The sequence below is a fragment of the Desmodus rotundus genome, chromosome 8 (genome assembly GCF_022682495.2).
Source record: "Desmodus rotundus isolate HL8 chromosome 8, HLdesRot8A.1, whole genome shotgun sequence".
NCBI classification, from domain to species: Eukaryota; Metazoa; Chordata; class Mammalia; order Chiroptera; family Phyllostomidae; genus Desmodus; species Desmodus rotundus.
Genome location: NC_071394.1, coordinates 89,712,275 through 89,731,380, shown reverse-complemented (window position 1 = coordinate 89,731,380; position 19,106 = coordinate 89,712,275). Strand labels below are relative to the sequence as shown.

Below are 19,106 nucleotides of genomic sequence, written 5' to 3'. Positions count from 1 at the left end.
CCGCGCTCCAGGACCCGTGGGTGCCTCCGTCCCCCCGTCTGTCTGCTTGTCCCTCCGTTCAACCGTAGAAGCCGAAACCCTCTCGTCCGTCTGTTCCAGGACCCCCTTACTCGCCTGTGCCCCAGCTCCTCCTAGCGTCCGCCCGTCCCTCCCGAATTTCTGGGGCCCTCTCTCGGTCCATCTGCCCCCACCCCTCTGTGTTCCCCCGTCCGCTGGTTCTTAGTCCCTATCTGTGGGTTCTTAGCCTTCCGCGCGCCCCATCGCCCCACCCCAAACCATTTCCCACCGCCCCCTAGATTCTGTTCTCCGTGAGTGGAGCCCCCGGCCCACCGTCGCCGCCCCCAGCCTGTCCCGCCTCCTCTCTTTTTCTACTGCAGGGCCCAGGCTAGGCCGCCCGCTCGGCCTCGCCCCCGTCCGGCTGTCCCTGCCTGGCCCGTGCAGCGCCTCCTCCTCGCTATATCTTCTTTCAGTCTCGGTGTCTCTTGGTCTCTCCATCAGTCTCCGGGCTGGGCGTGGCTCCAGTCCCCACCCTACCTTCCTGCCCTGCCCTTCTGATCCTCTGAGCCCCTTACCCTGGTGGCCCCTTCAAGGACCCGTCTGCCCCAGCTCTCCCCAATCCAGACGCCACGCCAGTGGGGGCCGAGTCAGGTGAGGGGAGCAGGTGGGAAGAACCAGGGTGAAGAGGCAGGAGGTGGGCATGGCCAGAACTTGCTCCACTTCCCCAAATCCCACACTGAGCCCCCCCATTTAAGCCTGATTAGAAAGATTTCCTGAGAGTTGGAGGGTTGTCCCCTTCTCTGGCCCCTGCCTTGAGTGCATGGATCATGTCTCCTTGAGCTGATTCCTCTGTAGCTGGGCTTGTAGGTATGTTGTGTGTCTGTCTGCTTGGGTGTTCTTTGTCACTGTCTGGAACTTGCCCCTGTGTGTCTTTTTTCACATGTGTGATTTGCCTGTGTGTGTGTATGTATGTCTTTTGGGGTGGTCTGAGGCTCTCTGCACTGTGTGTGCTACGTCTCGGTGTGCCCTTTATCACCAGACTCCCCGCTAGATGTTGGTGTGTGTCTTTGTGTGCCCCCAAGTATGCATCCCTGTGTGTCTGGAGGCTTGTATGTTGCACACAGGGTGTATCATGGTGACCCAGAAGCCACGAGTATATTCAAGCTGTTAATTATGAGAGCCCACGGTGTTAGGGTGCCAGCCCATCGGGCTTATGTGTGAGTGTGTACAAGTGTGTGTGTGCGCTCTCATGTTCTTTCTATCCCTCTGCCACTGAGTCACTGTGATCAGGCTGACCTGGTCACCAAGGGAGGGGACTGGTCCCTTGGGTTTCCTTCTTCCTGCTGTGAACGGAGCCGGGGTGTGGTGGACAGGCCAGCAGAGGGCAGTGGTGTGTGTGTGTGTGTGTGTGTGTGTGTGTGTGTGTGTGAGAGAGAGAGAGAGAGAGAGAGAGAGAGAGAGAGAGAGAGAGAGAAAGAGAGAGTGTGTTATGGAGGTGTTTGGACAGCTGTGTCTGCCTGTAGGGTGGTGGAGGGATTTGGTGTGTGACAGGACTGGAGCTGGGGCGAGACTGGCCGTGTGGGCCTATGACTGGTGGGAGACTCACAGTCTGACTGTGTGAGACTGTGAGTGTGTGTGCTGGGGGGTGACTGTGGGGAACCGAGAGTGCTTGAGCGTGGGTGTCAGGAGCAGGAGGGGATGAAGCAAGGTGTGTCGTGCCTGTGCCCTGGGGTGACAGTGATGGGAGGGAAGGTGAGAGCCCCAGGTGGGAGGCTGGGAAGTTTGGATGTGCATGCAGCTCCTGGGGGCCCCGGGGGTGGGCGGGGGAAGCTTTCATCTCTCACCTTCCTCTACTCCCCCAAGTTGACAAACACTAGAGGGCAAGGCTTGGGGTTTGTAGTGTGACCAAGACCTTGGACTTTGGACCCAAGAAAGACTTGGGCACAAAATCCCCTGTGCCTGTTAAGAGCAAGAGATCGGAGCTAGGCCTCTCTCAGGCTATTTCTTTTATCTGCAGAAGGGAGGAACTTGTGAGGACTAGAGGTCTGTGCCATAAGTTCTTTAGCACAGCTTCGGCCCATAGTGAGAATTCAGCAAACGCTAAATCTTATTTGATGACCACTTACTTTCCCCCAACAGTATGGTCTCCATTCTCCCGGGAGCTGGGGCTAGCTAGTTCCCCAACCCAGTTTCTTGCCGGCAATGTATCTGTTGCATGCCCCCTACCTTCCCATCCCCTTGACCAGACCCCTTGTGGGAGGTAAGACAGCTGACTGAGACCCCACTGGCATTCAGCCCTGTTCATCCCACATGACAACTCCCTCCCACCCTCCAGTCTCAGCTGTAGTGGTGGAGGAGAGAGCTGTGTGTGTGTGTGTGTGGGGGGGGTGATCTGGAGCTGTGACTGCAAGGCACTGACACCATTTAGCTGGCACAGCTAATTGGAATTTAAATTAAAATTAGAAATAAAGTACAGACAAAAAGATAAAGCCCGAGGATATCTAAGCCCCCAGGGAATGGTGATGGGGGTCTTCAGCTAGAAAAGGGGCTCACATCTGGGGAGGGGAATCTTTTGTGGAGGCCCGGCCACTGAAAAGGTACTCGGGGCACCTTGCTGCCTTTGCCATTCCTTCCTTCAAGGATTTCTCTGGGCCTCAGTTTTTGTTTTTGTTTTTTATTTTAGTTGTATGATGGGCACAGCAGTAATAGGAGAATCGACCTAAACTAGAATGTGCAGAACAAGGAGGAAAGAGTGTCACTGTTCATTTGGCACTCCCAGTTTGAGTCCAGCACAGGAGCTGGCAGGCCACATCATTGGAGCCTCGGAACCACCTGGGGAGATGTGTTCTCCCCATCTTAAGGATGAGACAAACTGAGGCTAGGAGGGATTGCCCCAGGCCGCAAAGCAGTGGAATCTGATTGTACCCTAGTTCTCCCACGCTCACAGGGCAACCTCTTGCAGACAGGAGGATTAGGAACAGGTTTCTTGCTGTTTCTGTGTGTAGCCTGGAAAGGCTCTGAAGGCTGAGATAGCGCTCCAACCCCCAGCATGGAGTGACTATGTAACCAATGCCCTAGAAAAGTTGGGTCCAACACCCTACTTCACAGAAGAGAAAGTCAAGTTCAAAGAGACCTAAAGTCTTAGAGTCAGACAAGGCTGAGCCAGGCTTGTGTCGGTCATGCTGGGGAGAGCCTGTTTAGTGACGCCTCCCAGCTCAGCTCTTTTCTCTTATTCCTGCAGGTCGGCCAGGAACTGGCCCAGGTGAGGGCAGCAGGCCTACTTCTCCTGGTGGTTGTTGCGTGGTGGTGGTGGCAGCAGGAGCCAGGACTAAGGGCAAGGGGAGCCTGGAGCCCCAGGTAAGACTAGATCATCTTAAACAGATGGACAGTGGACAGGGTAGACTTCCTCTTTGGGCTCCTCCCCTCCTGCCCTGGGACACGGTTGGGGGTCAGGGAGGCAGCACAGAGTCCTTGGTCTGGGTGTGGGGCCTGGATGCCCAGAGGGGCAGCACTTGGCCCTGCGAATGAGTACTCTGCCTGGAACTGGCTTCTGGCCCAGCAAAGGCTTTGACCTTGGGGCTCAGAGGCCTGTGGCCCAGCAGTGGTTTGGGGTGAGGAGCGGTGACATTTTGCTGGTCAGTTAGAGAGAAGGTGGTATGTGAGCCAAGGGTCTTAGGTGGATGTATCAGCTTTTGCATGTCCCTTATCTCTGCCCCAAGCTGTCCTCATCATCACACAGGGAAACTGAGGTTTGCCCTGGGTCCTACAATAAGTGGGTTGGACACTAAGCTGGGAATGGAATAAAGACTTCAAGCTCCTGGTACAACTGAGCTCTCTTCTACATCCATTTCCGCATTTCCCAGACTCTCTGGGGCCAGAGGAGGGATTCTAAATCTCCTGCCCCAGCTTCTAGATTCAGGGTGAGCTATGCAGAGTTGTTACGGAGTGCTGGGGAAGGCTACAGTCTCTGAGGCCCCTCACACAGCTGAAAATTCTTTTCTTTGGGTCCAGCTTTGCCTCCTTCGGTCCGCGTTGTAATGAAGACAGCCTGTGAGTTACCCATTGCCTGACCAGAGCCCAGTGAGCAGGGCTCTGGGGTGCGTCGCAGGAGGTGCCGAGGGCACAGAACCTAGGCAGTGACAGTGGGCAGGGGTGGCAAAGGTGGACTTTTCTCCAGGAGTCCTTCCTGATCATTCCCGTACTCCCATCCCTTTGGCTGTCTTGAAGGTGAATAGACAAATGGGCCTAACTGGGGGCTGAACAGAAACAGGGTCTCCACTGCGTCTTCTGTTTATTCAACCTACCTGCAGATCTGGTGGGGAGGAGGTGATGTGCCCCTGGGTGGCTGGGGCCTGTGCTACCTCACGTCAGGGGCTCATCCCCTCCCAGCACTGAGCCTCATTCCCTAAGAAATTCAATTAATTAGCCTTGGAGCCAGCCCACTTTCAACTCTCAAACATCGCCTACCTAGCCAGCATAGACGTATCCTCATACAGGGATACAGAAACTGAGGCTGCACTTGGCACCTCAGCCTACAGGCCCACGAGTGCCGACACTTGCGCATGCGCATACATGTGTGCGGGTGTTCCCATGCACTCACCCACAGGCACGCCCAAACATGCACACAGACGCTCACCCAGTCACCATGCACTCAGATGCCTGCTCACACGCACCACACTGGGCCCTTTCTGGGTCAGGAAGGGGGATCCTTGGTCAGGGTCATAGCCCAGCTCGTGTCTGGCACTGAGAGTGAGGTTTGAGGTGTGGCTCTGACTGCAGGTGCTCAAGGTGGCTGGGTCACAATAGGAGGTGGGCTCTGCCCAGGCATTCACTAACTATGCTGCCCAGTCGGCTCAGTCCTCCAGGCTGACCAGGGCTAGGAGATCAGGGAGCAAGGGTTTGGGGGAGGGGCTGTGTCAGCTGTGCTGGCACCGTTTGTGGCTGCTGCCACAGAGGAGGAAGTGGGCTGCCTGTGGTCATTGGGCCAAGGTGCCTACAGGTTGGAGGGTGTCCTATCAGCTCTCCAGTCCCCCACAGTGCCTGTGCCAGGTAGAAGCAGAGGACTGGGAAGGCAGAAGGGTACTTCTCCTGGAGCGATCCATGTACTTTCCAAGGCCTGGGCCCAGGGGAGAGGCCCATCTGTCCGAGATGTTTCCGGAGGCTCACTTCCTCTGGGCTGCCCAGGAAGTGGTTTCAGAGTGGGACTGACCAGCCTTCTGTGTGTGGCTCGCCCTGCCTGGCCTTGCCTGCAAGGGGAGCAGCATCTGGGTAGTGGAATAGGTCAGCTGACTAGACTTTCCACTGCCCAGGCTGGCTGAACCTCGACAAAGACTCAGGGAGCCCTCCACCATGAAGCCCTCCACAGTCCCCACAATCTCAGCTCCTCTCTTGAACCAAACCAAGGCTCAGAGCATTAGGCCTGGCAGGCACGGCCCCCTTGTATGTGAGTGGCCACCATTGGGCTGCATCTCTGGGGTGAGGCAGCTCCTAGCAGCTGTATGAATGAACCTGGGCAAGTGGCTCTGATGCCCTGTGCCTCAGTTTCTGCCTCGGACAAATGAGAGAATGATAGCATCCACCTTTATGGGGCTGTGCCAGAAACAACAGGCAACGTATGCAAAGTAGCCAGCAGAGTGCCTGGCACATTTTTAGTGTTTAAGGAGTAGAAACTGTAGTTATGTAAAGCACTTGGCACCTGGTTCATGGTAACTGTTCAAAAAACAGCACGTGGTACTGATGCTGGGGTTACTATGTCAGATGGCCCTGGTGCTGGCCCAGTGTCACCCGCCCGGGTGGCTGTAGAGCCTGGCTGACAAGTCAGGTGTCTGGCTCCCTCATGCCCCCTCGATTCTGCCTTCAGAGGTGGGGAGAGTTCCATGGGTTCAGTAAGTTCCCCGTCCTCTGAAGAGAGGAGCTCGGGGTGGAGCAGCTGTGTGCATTCAGCGGCCCAGCCCCCTCCTGCTCCTTTCCCCCTGGCTCTCTTTTAAAGGGAGAAAAATAGAGCTCAGGAGAAATAAAAGGGAAAGGCAATCTGCAACTTCCTGCTGCCCCCTCAGGCTTTCGCTGGGTCCCCTCCACCCCTTGCCTCCCCGGCCAGGACAGTGGGCTTGGAGAAGCTGAGGCTGGCAAAAAGGGGGTAGGTGGTAAGCCCTCCTGCCTGCCTGCCTCCCCTTCACCCTCCGAGTCAGCCTTTGGGCTGGGAGTGGGGATGGACATTTGGGGCTGATGGAGACTGGAGGAGTAGGGGGAGCTAGAAATGCCCCTACACACACATCCTTGCAAATGGCAGTGGATGGCACGGAAATGCAGAAGGTCAGTTCAGTGAGGGTTGGGCTGAGCTTTGGCCTTCACTATCCAGCGCCAAGAGGTTGGGGACCTCTGGTGTGGGAGTGGTAATGGTGGGGTAGCTGACCAGTGCTGGGAGGCTGGAGGGCTGGAGATTGGCAGTTACTCGGACTAAGAGTGTGACTGAGGGCATCCTGAAGGCTTAGTAGCAAGACTTCTGCAGGTATCTGACAGACCTGGGTTCAAATTCTTGCTGGATATTTACCGGCTGTACTTTTGAGCCAGTGACTGGACTGCTTTGAGCCTTAGTTGCCTCAGCTGTGAAAGGGGCAGGTCAGGGAGTGTCCGTCTGAGACATGGATGATGAGAAGGGGCCAGGCTGTGTTTTGGGGAAGGGGTCGGAAGACGGAACAGCAAGTGCATAGGCTCCTCAGTGGGATGGAATTTGTCTGTTCAGGGAACTGAAAGGTGTCATTACTACGGCTGGGGCAGAGGAGTGAAGGAAGGCAGGGGCGGAGGACATCAGGGAGGTAGTGAGGGCAGACTGGGGGAGGCAGGCCATGGAGAGGGGTCTGGGCTTCTCAGAGGGGAAATGGAAAACATTGGGGCTTAAGCAGGGTGTGATGAAATCTTAAAATACCCTCTGTCTTAAAAGACCCACCAAGTTGCTGGGGCAGAGGGACAGTGGGGGCCAGAGCAGAGGATGGAGAGCAGTGAGCAGGCAGGTGCAGAGCCTGTGGGTGGTGGAGGTGCCAAGACAGGGGCAGCAGGCGGAGAGAAGGGAGGACATCAGGATAGACTGCAGAGGCAGAAACAATAATGGTGCTGTGTGAGGAGGGAGGGGGAGGAGGAAAATGACCCCCAGGTGTCCGGCCTGAACAACTGGGCAAGCACTGGTGCTAGGAGATGGGGGACACTTGTGTGGGGGAACATCAGTAGGTCTGTTCTGGACGTGTTTGAAGTGTTCAAGCACCTCGAGATCGTAGTGAGGTCAGGGAGGCAGGTGGGTTCAGGAGGGTCTGGGCTGAAAGTCGAGAGAGAGCATGTGCAGCCCCGCCTGGGGAGGAGAGGGTTCAGCAGGCCTTTGGTGGAAGCTCTGGGTACAGGTCCAGATGGCTGTCCCTTGAAGGTCCCTGCCAAGGTGCCCAGGAGGGCAGGTTTGTGGTGGCTGAGCCGCTGTTTTCACAACAGCCCCGGAAGCTTTGGATCATGTCTGTGGCTGTGTTGGCTAAACAGGTGCAGCGGAGCAGCCAGTTGCCAAGGCCCAGGGCTGGATCAGATGTCTGCTTGGTACAGGCTGTGGGTGCTGGGGGCTAGATGGGGAAGATAGGAGGATCCCAAGTTCTTATAGTATCGGGGCTGGAGAAAGCTTAGATGTATTGATTGTCAAGAGAGAGAAACTGAGGCCCTGACAGGAGTCTCCCAGTAGACTCAGGCTTTCTTTGCCCAGCCCAGTCTCTTCCCTGAGCAGCGGACCAAAGCAGGTCGCTGCAGGGCTGGGTTGCTTGAGAGACCCCCTTTACCCACGGAGCCAAGAAAGTTTGGAGGCCCCTGTAATTACCAAGCACAGATGGAAATGGTGCCGGGAGCTGCACTCAGCACAGCCCTTTTACTGAGGACGACAGCGCACCCCGGCCAGGCTCACAGGGCCCCCAGGGCAGACCCGATCTGAACCAGACGTGTCCAGCCCACACCCAGCACCCTGACCTCCAGTTCTGTTCCCTCCCTGCTGCAGGTGGCACACCACAGTGCTGCCTCTCTCCAGCTTTCTTCTGATCCCTGAAGTAGGGAGGCATCATCTGGGCCCACGCCCCTTGTGGGGATCGATGGCAAAGTCCTTAGGTGGCCATCTTGCCTTCTCTTAAACACAAAGATGAGTGTCAAGAATCAGGAGGAGACTCTGAGGGTGACAGAGAGAAGGGCCGAGGAGTGGGCTTGGGGTCATCTCTGGGGGTTGATGGAGGAGCCATCCCCTCCCCAACCACGTGCACATGCCCTTGCCCCACTGGGGGCCAGGCGGGCAGTTCCAGGGCTAGAACCAGAAGGTCCCTCTTTGCCTTCCCTGGGGGTTGGCCTGTTGGCTTTGCGGCTGTGAGTGAATTGCTCCACCTGTCTTTGTCTGTTTCTGCCCAGTGAGTCTGGAGCCCAACGGAAGTCATGTGTGGGGTACCTGGCATAGCCATCCCACCTGCACAGGTTCAGGCCCTCCCCCCTCCTACGTGCCGGGCCTGCGACTGCCTCATCCTCTCAGACAGGTGGGTAGAGCAGGCGTGCCCAGCAGCGAGCCTGACCCACCTACTCCTGCCCTGACCTGCTCCCTTCTTCCCTGGCCCACTTGGGGCCAGGAGGGACTCTTCCAGCCTCCCTCACTGGGGGGGCCCAGCCTGCCTGACACCAGCTGCCCCCCTCATCTCCCCAGCCACTGTGCCCCTCAGTAGAAAAAGCTACATTTGCAATTTCCTGGACCAGACCCTAATCAGGGGTGTGTGGGTCCTTCCAGGCCCGTGCTTGTCTTTGTGCCCGTGTGCACGTCATGTGCTGTGACAGCCTGTGTGCACACGGGTCTCTGTGCTGATGAGTGCATGCAGTGTTAGTGTCCTGTGTGGTCTGCGTGGGCCTGGACGCCTGTTGACATGTGACAGCCAGGGAGCTGGGGTATGTTTCTCAGTGCATGTGTCACCGAGCTGTCCTAGGAGGGTGTCTGTGCCTGTGGCTACAGCCGTCTCTGTGTGTGTCTGACTGCAAGCGGGGCCTCCCATGTGTAACTGTGTGTTTGGGCTGGTGGGTGTGCCATGTATGCACATGTGTGTGGTTATTCTGGGAGAGGCCCTGACATAACCCCCCACCCCAGCTGCTCACAGAGGCCCCCTTGTCCTCAGTCCTGCCATGAAGGGGCCTTTGTTCCTCCCTCAAGGGTACTCAGGGGTTTCTCCCTCTGGCTGAGCCGAGGGCTTTCCCAATTCTACTGCTAGCTGAATGACTGAAAAACCTGTGCCTGGTGTGGGCCCTGCCCCCAAGGAGGTCCTACCCCCGCACGGGCTGGCAGGGGCAGGTGTGAGCTGATGCTAGCCAGGGTCCCTCTGGCTGGGTGGGCCCGTGGCACCTCTGCTCATCCCTCCATGATTGGCTCCAGATTGAAGCCCCCCGTGACCTCCCAGCCAACGGGAGCTCCAGCCCTCATGCTACCCCAGCCCCTCTCACTCCCTTCTTCCTGCTCACTGCCTGGGCAGTGGTCCTACCCTCCTCTGTAATCACACATTTATGTGACCGTCCCCGCCAATCTGCCAGTTTCATGCATCTGGTGTGTCTTCTCACTGTGGTGCCTGCAGACTGGGCTTGGGGAGCGCTGGGGGTGACCTGGGGCTGCGCCGGGCCTTCACAACCTGCAGCCCCCACCCTGCCATGTGCAGACCTCACTTCATATGTTTTCCTGGGAAGAGGGCCAAGGTCTTTCATTGGTTCTTAAGGTATCGTCACCTCTTTTGCAATCGCAAAAGTTTCATTCACACTGCCACGCCTCTCCACGACGCCCATCTGATTGCAGTGGGCCGGCGGGGCCCAGCAGTGGAATTTCTGAATGTCCCCAGGACAGTCAGGTGTCTGACCAGGGCTGAGAAGGCTGAGCTAGGGGCAGAGACACTGCCCAGGCAACAGACCCAAGTCCTCCATGGGAGCAGGATCCCAGACACCTGCACGGGGTACCTGCAGGGGCCATGGTGCCAGGAAGCAGCTGGCTACCTGGGGAGTGGGGAGGGATCCCCCCGGGCTAACCTTTAGAACTGCCTGGTAGGATACATAGGAATTCAGGAGGACATTCTGGCCGAGGGAACTGCATATGTAAAAGTGGGGTGGCTTGAACGTGGGACAGGTACTTGGCATAGCCAGAGGTGAGATATGAGGTGGAGCACAGGCCAGGGCCGGGCTGAGGCATGGGCTTTCTCCAAGAGCAGTGGGAGCCCCGGAGGTTCCAAGCTGTGGGGAGAATGAATGGGAAGGGGCTAGGAGTGGTGACAGGTGGGAAGGGTCCCTGGGGAAAGGGAGGAGAGTCTAGGCAGTGGTTGGTGTGTGGGGGGTGAGGGAGGGGACAAGAGGATCCCTGGCTGGGGGATGAGGTACCTGTCCCAGGGAGGAACAGGTGTGGGGAGCATCTCCTGCTCTGGGACTTGGCCAGGACCTGAGACCATAGCTGGTCCTCCTCCCTGGACAGGGCTGGACACATGGGGACCGGGGCACAGGCCCTGGTGGGGGCCTTGGAAGGGTCTTCCTAGCCCTTTCCCTCCCCCACCTCCTGCTCTTCTAGCTGGGCCCATTTCCTGGGTTGTGAAACCCCTGTGGCCTCCTTGACTTGCTTCTTGGGGAGGCCATCCTCTCAGCCAATCTGCTACCTGCCTGCCTGCCCAGCCTGGCAGCTTCCTCCACACCCGGCCCCCTGCCCTGTTGCAACTCTGCCGGGACCAGCCCTGCTCCTTCCTGCTGATCGCACTGCCTCTCACTCTTCTTCCTTCCCAACGCTCCGGTCTTATGTGCCTCCGCCCTCCTTCATTCATCCTTCAAGGTCTATGTGGGCTGGACCTTTGCAGGCCTAAGCAGGGTCTGCATCTCTAGGAGGCCTAGTCTGACACCCCCACCATCAGTTTTGGTGGTGCCTTCCATGGGCAGGCAGCAGGGGCTGCCCCAAGTCTGGGCTGGTGTGCGTGGAGAGGGGTGCACTGGAGGGGCACCTCTGCTCCCCGGGTTCTATGCAAGGGAGCAGACCTCAGACCCACCAGGGGCCTCAGCTGACCTCTATTGCCCCTTGTCTGCTAGACCTCAGCCTGCCAGTTCTTCCCTGACTGGCAGACTTTCTGAGGGATGCCCCCTCCACATTCACACACACTCCAAGAACCTGGCCAGGGCCTTTCTTTTCGGGCCCCCCTTTGCTCCTCTGTCCAATGGGCATCACCCTGTGGCCTGTGAGGCAGAATCAAATGCCAGGAAAGGGCTGGGGTGGAGGGGACCAGATCAGTTTTGTAGGCCAGGGGACCCTCATTGTCCTCAGTTTCCCAATCTATAGGGGCGCGTCAGCCTCTGAGGGCCCATCGCTTGGAGATATTTTGGCGTGCTCAGTTTTATTTTTCCCCTGTAACAAAATTGCCATCAAACAATTTACACGTGGTTGTAGAAACATTAGAAAATGCTTTCCCGTTGCTGGTGGTGCCACCCCTCGGGCTATGTCCCCACCATGCCTTCTTTGCTGGAACACACTCATGTGCATGTATGTGGCTGTGCACACTTGTCCTCTGTGTCCTGGAGGTCCAACCAGTGTAGTCACTCTGGTCTGCTCGATGTCAGCCTTGCCTACTGCCCCAGACTGGCTGGGGGCAGGTTTCCATCGCCCTGAGGAGGCACGTGCAGGCTCTGGCCTGGCCAAGCCCCACCTCTCCTTCCCTCTGCGCTGCTGGTCGAGGGCAGGGTGGGGAGCAGGGCTGATGAGCCTTTATCCCCTGGGCCTGGAATCCAGTACGGCCAACCCTTACCCAGGTTTTGAGAACTGGGGGCTGGCCAAGCAGCAGGGACAGGAGGAAAGGAAGCAGTTCAGAGGTCTGTACCACCCACCCTCTTTATATAGAAAAGGGGTGGCCCTCAAGGTCAGCCTAGGACCAGCCTGGAGGGGGGTGAGGGGGCAGATTCTGGTCAAGCACAGGGTACCCGTCTCCTGGTGTCCTCACCTCTTTTCTTTATCCTTGTGACTGTGCTGCTCCCGGCGCATTTATTTCTCTAATTCTGCCCTCTCTTTCCCTTCATCTCTTCTTCTTGGCATGACACACTGGAAAGAACGGGGCCAAAACAGCAGGCAGGCCTGGATTCAAGTCCTGCTTCTATCACTTACTGGCTGTGTGATTTTGGGCAAATCACTTAGCCCCTCTGAGCTTGTTTTTTTCATCGGCAAAATACTCATCTCCTGGACCTGCGCAGGGATGAAGTATGCTAACGCCGTTACAAGGCTGATCTAGCATGTTGCTGGCCTCAGAAAAGGAGGGTCCTTCTTATAAGTGGGGGCTCTGAGATTTACACATAGACCTTTTGGCTCCAAGTCCAATGTTCTCTGCTTCATTGGGCTGCCTTTGCTGTGGGCTGGAGAAAAAGGAAAATAGAGACTAGGAGTCCACAAGTGGCTGGGAAAGGCATGGCTGGCCTCAGTTGGCTCCAAGAGTTTGTCTCTGTGGGGCTCTGTGTGGGGTCCAGGCCCAGCCACCTCCATGGCACTGCAGAGCGGCGGCTAGGCTGAGCCAGTGGCTTTCCTCTGGGGCCTGTGAGCCTGGGCCTATTTGCATGGGGCTATAAATAGTTGGCACACCTTGCTTTTGTGCCGTTACTTTACCCACTGGCCTTCCCACCAGTGTTCAGATGCTCTTCGAGGTAGGTGGGTGATTCTGGCTCCACTGTGCAGTGGGGGACTTGGTGTGCCGTGACCCAGGACCTCTCAAAGTCACATAGTGATGGAAGAAGATGCTGGCTCCTGGTGTCTCTCTCTGGCCTGGGGTCTGGGCCGTGTAACTGGGGTAGAGGAGGTGGTAGAGCCTGGCAGGACCCATGCTCTAGTGTTAGTCCTAGGAAGTTGGGGCCAGGCCACCTAAACCTAGAGTTACTGCCAGAGAGCCCCAGGAGGTCTCCCTTCTTGTGGCACTGCGGCCTGGCGGTACAGGTTTGGGTCCGGGGCCCGCTGTGGTTGTGGTTTTCCCCCGGTGGCTTCTAGCTAACTGAGCAGCAGCTGCTCTGAGTGTGCCTGCAGAGAGCTAGAGGGCAGGCCTGATGGGCAGCCTGCAGGGCTGGGCTCTGCCTCACCCTCCCAGGGCTTCTCTGATACCGCACCCCCCTTCTCCTCCATGTAACCTGGGTGGTCCCCATGGACAGCTCCTGCTGGGCCACCTGGAGGCAAGGGAAGTCATGGAGTGCATGGGCTGTGTGGGCTTGGTCCCAAGGGGAGGCAGTGGGGAGAAGGAGCTGCCAGCAGGTGTTGGGCACAGGCGCTGTTTCAGGGTGAGCAGCTCTGTGTTCCTGGAGACTGGGTTGACCTACCTGAGAAGTGGGCTCAGTTATTAGGACTGTCTTCCCAGGCTGTTGGGTGGGTGGGGGATGTGAGTGTACTTCATAAACTGAGAAGGGAGGTGCACAGGTGAGAGATGGCTGCTGCAAGCAAGAAGGGGTGATAGCATTTAAAGGACTTCCCCCTGAGGCCTGTGGGGTTGATGTTGGCTCTTGTCCCTCACAAATTCTTATCGTGACAGCCCTGCACCAAGGGACTGTCTCTCATCTGGAAGCTGAGACTCAGGCGAAGCGCCCCACACGGAGTCCCCCAGCCAGGGCAGCATTGGTATTGTTAGGGAGTTGCCATCAGGCACCTTGATCATTATTTTGCCACTAGGGGCTGCCCTGACCTCCCCTCTTCCAGGAGCCAACCCCTTTACAATGCAACTACTCCTCTTTTGTCCCTGCCCACCTTTCCACTCAACCCAAATCCCCTGAGACACTGCTCAGAAAGTCCGTCTTTGCCCCACCTGGATCTTGAGGTTATCTTGTTGGGAAGCGTGAGGCTGAGCCACGTCTGCTAGGCTCAGGCCCAGGGAGAGTGGATGCAGATGTGTGGCAGGTGTGTGCTGTGCAGGGGCCCTGCCGATCATTCTGGAACCCCAGGGAGCACTCACCGGGGCTCCATACACTGGACTCTGGGCCAGGTAAGGCAGAAGGAGGGGCATGTCCTTTTTGCCTGGGGTGTGGGACATTCACCCAGACTCATACCCACTCCCAGCCAGGCCAGTGCAGCTCACTCTTCACTTTAACATTACCTGAGTACCCAGCATGTGCCACCCACTCCATGTCCTTGCAGGCACACACCTCTCCATAGCTGTGCAGTCACTCCCACATGCACCCTCACACACACCAACTCACGCACTCACGCATGGTCCAGCCCAGGGAGGAGCCAGCACAGCCCACAGCTGGCTCACCCTCCCTTTACGGAGAGGTCATGGCGGCTGACCTATCTGGGCTCAGGCTGAGGGCTCTGGGACCTGGTGTCAGGCACAAATTCGCACACCCACTCTCACTCCCTCTGAGTAGGAGCCAGGCCCAGGCAGGGGATATGGTGGTGTCTGCCCCTCTGGGGGCCTCCCCTCTGCTCTGGCTGCTAGCCTCAGAGGACTGGCCAGGCCACTGGGCCGGGCTGCAGGCTGAGGTCATTGTTTCCCATGAGCTCATCTGGGCTGGGAGCTCCCAGCAGACATGGCTGCTGCTCTGGCTGCCTCGTGGAGGAGCCAGGGGAGCCGTCCCTGTGCAAGGTGGCCGCTGCGTGTGCGCATATACACGTGTGTGGGTAGGGGTGCATGTCTGAGTCCACCTCTCTGCCAGCCTGTGTTCAGGATGGAGTACATATGTATGTGCGTGTACACGAGTGTTTGTTCATCCAGGGTGTGGCACATCCTCCTGCGTGGGGCCCAGAGCGCTCGTCCAAGCAGATACATGAGTGTGCCAGCGTGGGCTTGCCCATGTGAGCATCCTTCACGAATGACAGCCCGAAAGACACTCAGGGTCATCTCCTGTAGTGACCCTTGATTTGAGGAACGTGAGGAATGGGGAGCATGGGCCAACCTTTGTGGTTTAAAAAGCAAATTCAGTGTTACACGGAACATTAAAATAGTTTTATATTTGGAAAATAATTTGTTTGAAAGTACAGGCAATCTTCCGGAGAGGCAAGAGGCCCTGACCTCAAGGGGTTCGGGTTCAGAAGGGTCAGGACACTGATGTGGGTGGGGCCTTCCACTGCCCTGGTCACCGAACGAAGCGGGTGCTTCATCAGTGGATCCCCAGCTTCAGAGTCTGGCCTGGCCTCACAGTGTTCGTTTCCCCGTCTGAAAAGTGGGGGTGGTCATCTTGTCTCTGCTTGTTTACCTGGGTATTTAGGAGCAAAAATTTTTTTAAATATATTTTATTGATTATGCTATTACAGTTGTCCCATTTTTTTCTCCCCTTTATTCCCCTCCACCTTGTACCCTGCCTCCCACCATCATTCCCCCACCTTAGTTCATGTCCATGGGTCGTACATATAAGTTCTTTGGCTTCTCCATTTCCTATACTATTCTTAACCTCCCCCTGTCTATTTTGTACCTACCATTTATGCTACTTATTCCCTGTACTTTTTCCCCCATTATTCCCCCTCCCCACTGATAACCCTCCACGTGGTCTGCATTTCTGTGATTCTGCTCCTGTTCCAGTTTGCTTAGTTCATTTTTGGTTTTGTTTTTGTTTTTTTAGTTTGTTTGTTGATAGTTGTGACTTTGTTGTCATTTTACTGTTCGTATTTTTGATCATCTTTTTCTTAGATAAATCCCTTTAACATTTCATATAATAAGGGCTTGGTGATGATGAACTCCTTTAACTTGACCTTATCTGGGAAGCACTTATCTGCCCTTCCATTCTAAATGATAGCTTTGCTGGATAGAGTAATCTTGGATGTAGGTCCTTGCCTTTCATGACTTGGAATACTTCTTTCCAGCCCCTTCTTGCCTGAAAGTTTTATTTGGAGAAATCAGCTGACAGTCTTATGGGAACTCCTTTAAAGGTAACTGTCTCTTTTTCTCTCCCTGATTTTAAGATTCTCTCCTTCTCTTTAATCTTGGGTAATGTAATTATGATGTGCCTTGGTGTGTGCTTCCTTGGGTCCAACTTCTTTGGGACTCTCTGAGCTTCCTGGACTTCCTGGAAGTCTATTTCCTTTGCCAGATTGGGGAAGTTCTCCTTCATTATTTTTGTTCAAATAAGTTTTCAATTTCTTGGTCTTCCTCTTCTCCTTCTGGCACCCGTATGATTTGGATGTTGGAACTTTTAAAGTTGTCCCGGAGTTTCCTAAGCCTCTCCTCATTTTTTTGAATTCTTGTTTCTTCATTCTGTTCTGGTCGAACGTTTATTTCTTCCTTCTGCTCCAGACCGTTGATCTGAGTCCCAGTTTCCTTCCCTTTACTATTGATTTCCTGTATATTTTCCTTTATTTCACTTTGTATAGCCTTCACTCTTCCCTCTATTTGGTGCCCATATTCAACCATTTCTGTGAGCATCCTGATTACCAGTGTTTTGAACTGTGCATCTGATAGGTTGGCTATCTTCTTGTCATTTAGTTGTATTTTTTCTGGAGCTTTGATCTGTTCTTCCATTTGGGCCATCTTTTTGTCTCAGCGCACCTGTTACATAGTAAGGGGTGGAGCCTTAGGTGTTCACCAGGGTGGAGCTGTGGCGCTGTCTGTGGGGGAGGGGTCCAAGAGGTAACAATGTCACTTGCTCAGCTCTGGTCCAGCTTTCAGTCACTTCCTCCACTACCCACAAGCAAAGTGGGCCCTTCTGGTGCTGATTCCCAGGTGGCTGGGTTTGTGTATGTTCTAGGACCCCATGGGTCTCTCCAATGAACTGTCCTGTGAAGCTGGGAGTTTCTCCTAGCACTGCAACCTCCACAGGTTTTTTCAGTCAGAGGTTTTGAGGCTTTATTTCCCCGTGCTGGAACTCTGGGTTGCACAGTCTGTCTCACTCCCCAGTTGTTCCTCCCAGTTTATCCACACACAAATGTGGGACCGCCTGGTCTGCCAGCCACTGCCTTGCCCGCCCCGGTATGAGCAAAAATTTTTGAAAACCAAGAGGGCCATATGGGGCAGGATGTGGGGAAAACCAAGAGGGCTGTGTGGGGCAGGATGTGGGGAGGAGGGGGCACTGTCCTTCACATCATAGCCAACACATGCTGCGTACCAGGCACATAGTAGTAGATGTATTCAGCTGGGTATTAAAGGAGGCATTGAATGACTTTGCAAATGAACAATGAGAAGGTCACAGATTCAAATGACCCCAGGGCCCAGGTCGGTTTTGGAGAGGCATGAAATAGGTCTCTGTCTGGAGCTGGTAGGGGTACCTGACCAAGAGGGCCGTGCTAATCAGCTCTTGCCTGATGTCCTGTCATGTAGTTTTACCAGGGATGCCACAAATCTCGACTTACATAAAACTCAACTTTAGCTTTGACAACTAAGACTAGTGCATTCGAAGCACCACGCGGGCCAAGGTCAATGCTGTGAGAGCCCTGGGGGGAGGGGATACCTGACCACCTGCCAGGGCTGTTCCCACTGGCCCTACCCTGCTGCCTGGCCTCACCCCTTCTATCTGTACACCCCCACTGCAGGCCCAACATGGCACCGTTCCTGCGCATCGCCTTCAACTCCTATGAGCTGGGCTCTCTGCAGGCCGCAGATGAGGCAAGCCAGCCCTTCTGTGCTGTGAAGATGAAGGAAGCACTCAGCACAGGTAGGGCTAGAGGCTGGACCCTGGAAACGTGGCAGCAGCCAGTGGGCCTGAGAGTTCAAGCCCAATGGGAGGCAATGGCGGGGGCTGAGCCTTACTCCCCCAGAACCTCTGAGGTATCCTACTCTTCCTCGTCCTTGTCTTCCTGCCAGCCCAGGCGTGGATGCAGGATGGCAGAGTCCACTAGCACTGGCTGCATGCAGCCCTCACAGGCTTCTGGCTCCTCCCTCATTGGTTGTTTCAGCAAACAGTTTTTACATGTGCATCTGTGCCAGGCCCCGTGCTGGGCACTGAGGACATTCCCGTGCTCTGGGGCTGACCTGGCCCTGCCCTCGAGAGGCTCACAGGGTCAGCCTCTCAGGTCAGGGAGCCAGACAATGTGTCCTGTGATAGGGAAGCTGAGAGAAGGCCCTGTCCCCCACTGGGGTCAGGATCTTCTTCTTGGAAGAGGTGAATACCTCAGGCCATCCCTTCTTGCTTCTGCCCTCATCTGGTGAACCCTGGCTCATCCTTTAGGTGTCAGCTAAGCTGTCTCTTCTTCCAGAAGCTTTCCCAACCCTGAAGCTGGGGCAGGACCCCTGACATGGGCAGGTCTAGAACCACCAACTTTGCCCACTTTGATTTCATTACAGCTATGATTTAACATTTACTGGAGGCGTGAACTGGTTCATGTCTCCGCCTGGGACTGAGGCTCTAGGAGGGCAGGCACCAGGTTCAACTTTTCTTTCTGCTGTGTTCCTTGCTTCCGATACAGTGGCTGGCATGTGGGAGCTCCCAGCACATGTTCACTGAGTGAATGCATAGGGCAGGGGGCATCTAAGTGGGGCTGGAGGAAGAGGGTCACAGGAAGAAGGAGCAGCAGGAGCAAAGGCCTGGAGAGGGGACCGAGTTGAGGCTGGTGAGGTGAGCAGAGCACAGCCACGCAGACTGAGCCGTGGAGACTCAGTCCTAAGGACACTGGGAAGCCACGAGAGACCCTTGTGGAGAGAACCAGGCAGCTTCTGTCAGGGCTGAAGGCTGTGGGAAGTCTGGGAAGGGAGGGCCAGAGGGGCCCTTGCCTGATGTGGCCGGCTTGGCCCCCGTTGCAGAGCGTGGGAAGACGCTGGTACAGAAGAAGCCCACCATGTATCCTGAGTGGAAGTCCACGTTCGATGCCCACATCTACGAGGGCCGTGTCATCCAGATTGTACTGATGCGGGCCGCAGAGGAGCCGGTGTCCGAGGTGACAGTGGGCGTGTCGGTGCTGGCGGAGCGCTGCAAGAAGAACAATGGCAAGGCCGAATTCTGGGTGAGGGGCCCTTGAGCTGTGGCTGGGTGTGCGTGTGTACACGGCGAATGAGCATGGCTGCTGGGTGCAGCTTTGCAGCCAAAACAGCTGAGTTTGAATCCCAGCTCTGCAATTTATGAATCCCGGCCTCTCTGAGCCTGTTTCCAAATCTACAAAAAGGAGAAGCTGCTCAAAGACCCTGCCTTGGTGTCAGTTGTTCAGATGAAATGAGCAGCTGGACGCAAAG

The 19,106-nt window shown here is 56.0% G+C and overlaps 1 protein-coding gene across 4 annotated transcripts in view; it reads left to right on the top strand.

Annotated features, from left to right (window-relative positions):
• Window positions 1–19,106, top strand: part of PRKCD (protein kinase C delta) — a 30,459-nt gene that overhangs the window by 368 nt on the left and 10,985 nt on the right. For 2 of the 4 annotated variants that reach the window (XM_024556636.4, XM_045192304.2), the window contains exons 1-3: window positions 8,517–8,537; window positions 17,474–17,595; window positions 18,681–18,880. In XM_024556636.4, the coding sequence (XP_024412404.2) occupies window positions 17,481–17,595; window positions 18,681–18,880 (315 nt within the window). In that variant the 5' untranslated portion in view covers window positions 8,517–8,537; window positions 17,474–17,480. Of the gene's footprint in view, window positions 1–3,238; window positions 3,355–8,516; window positions 8,538–17,473; window positions 17,596–18,680; window positions 18,881–19,106 lie in introns of those variants that run through there. The other 2 variants (XM_053929999.2, XM_053930000.2) reach the window with 2 other exon arrangements.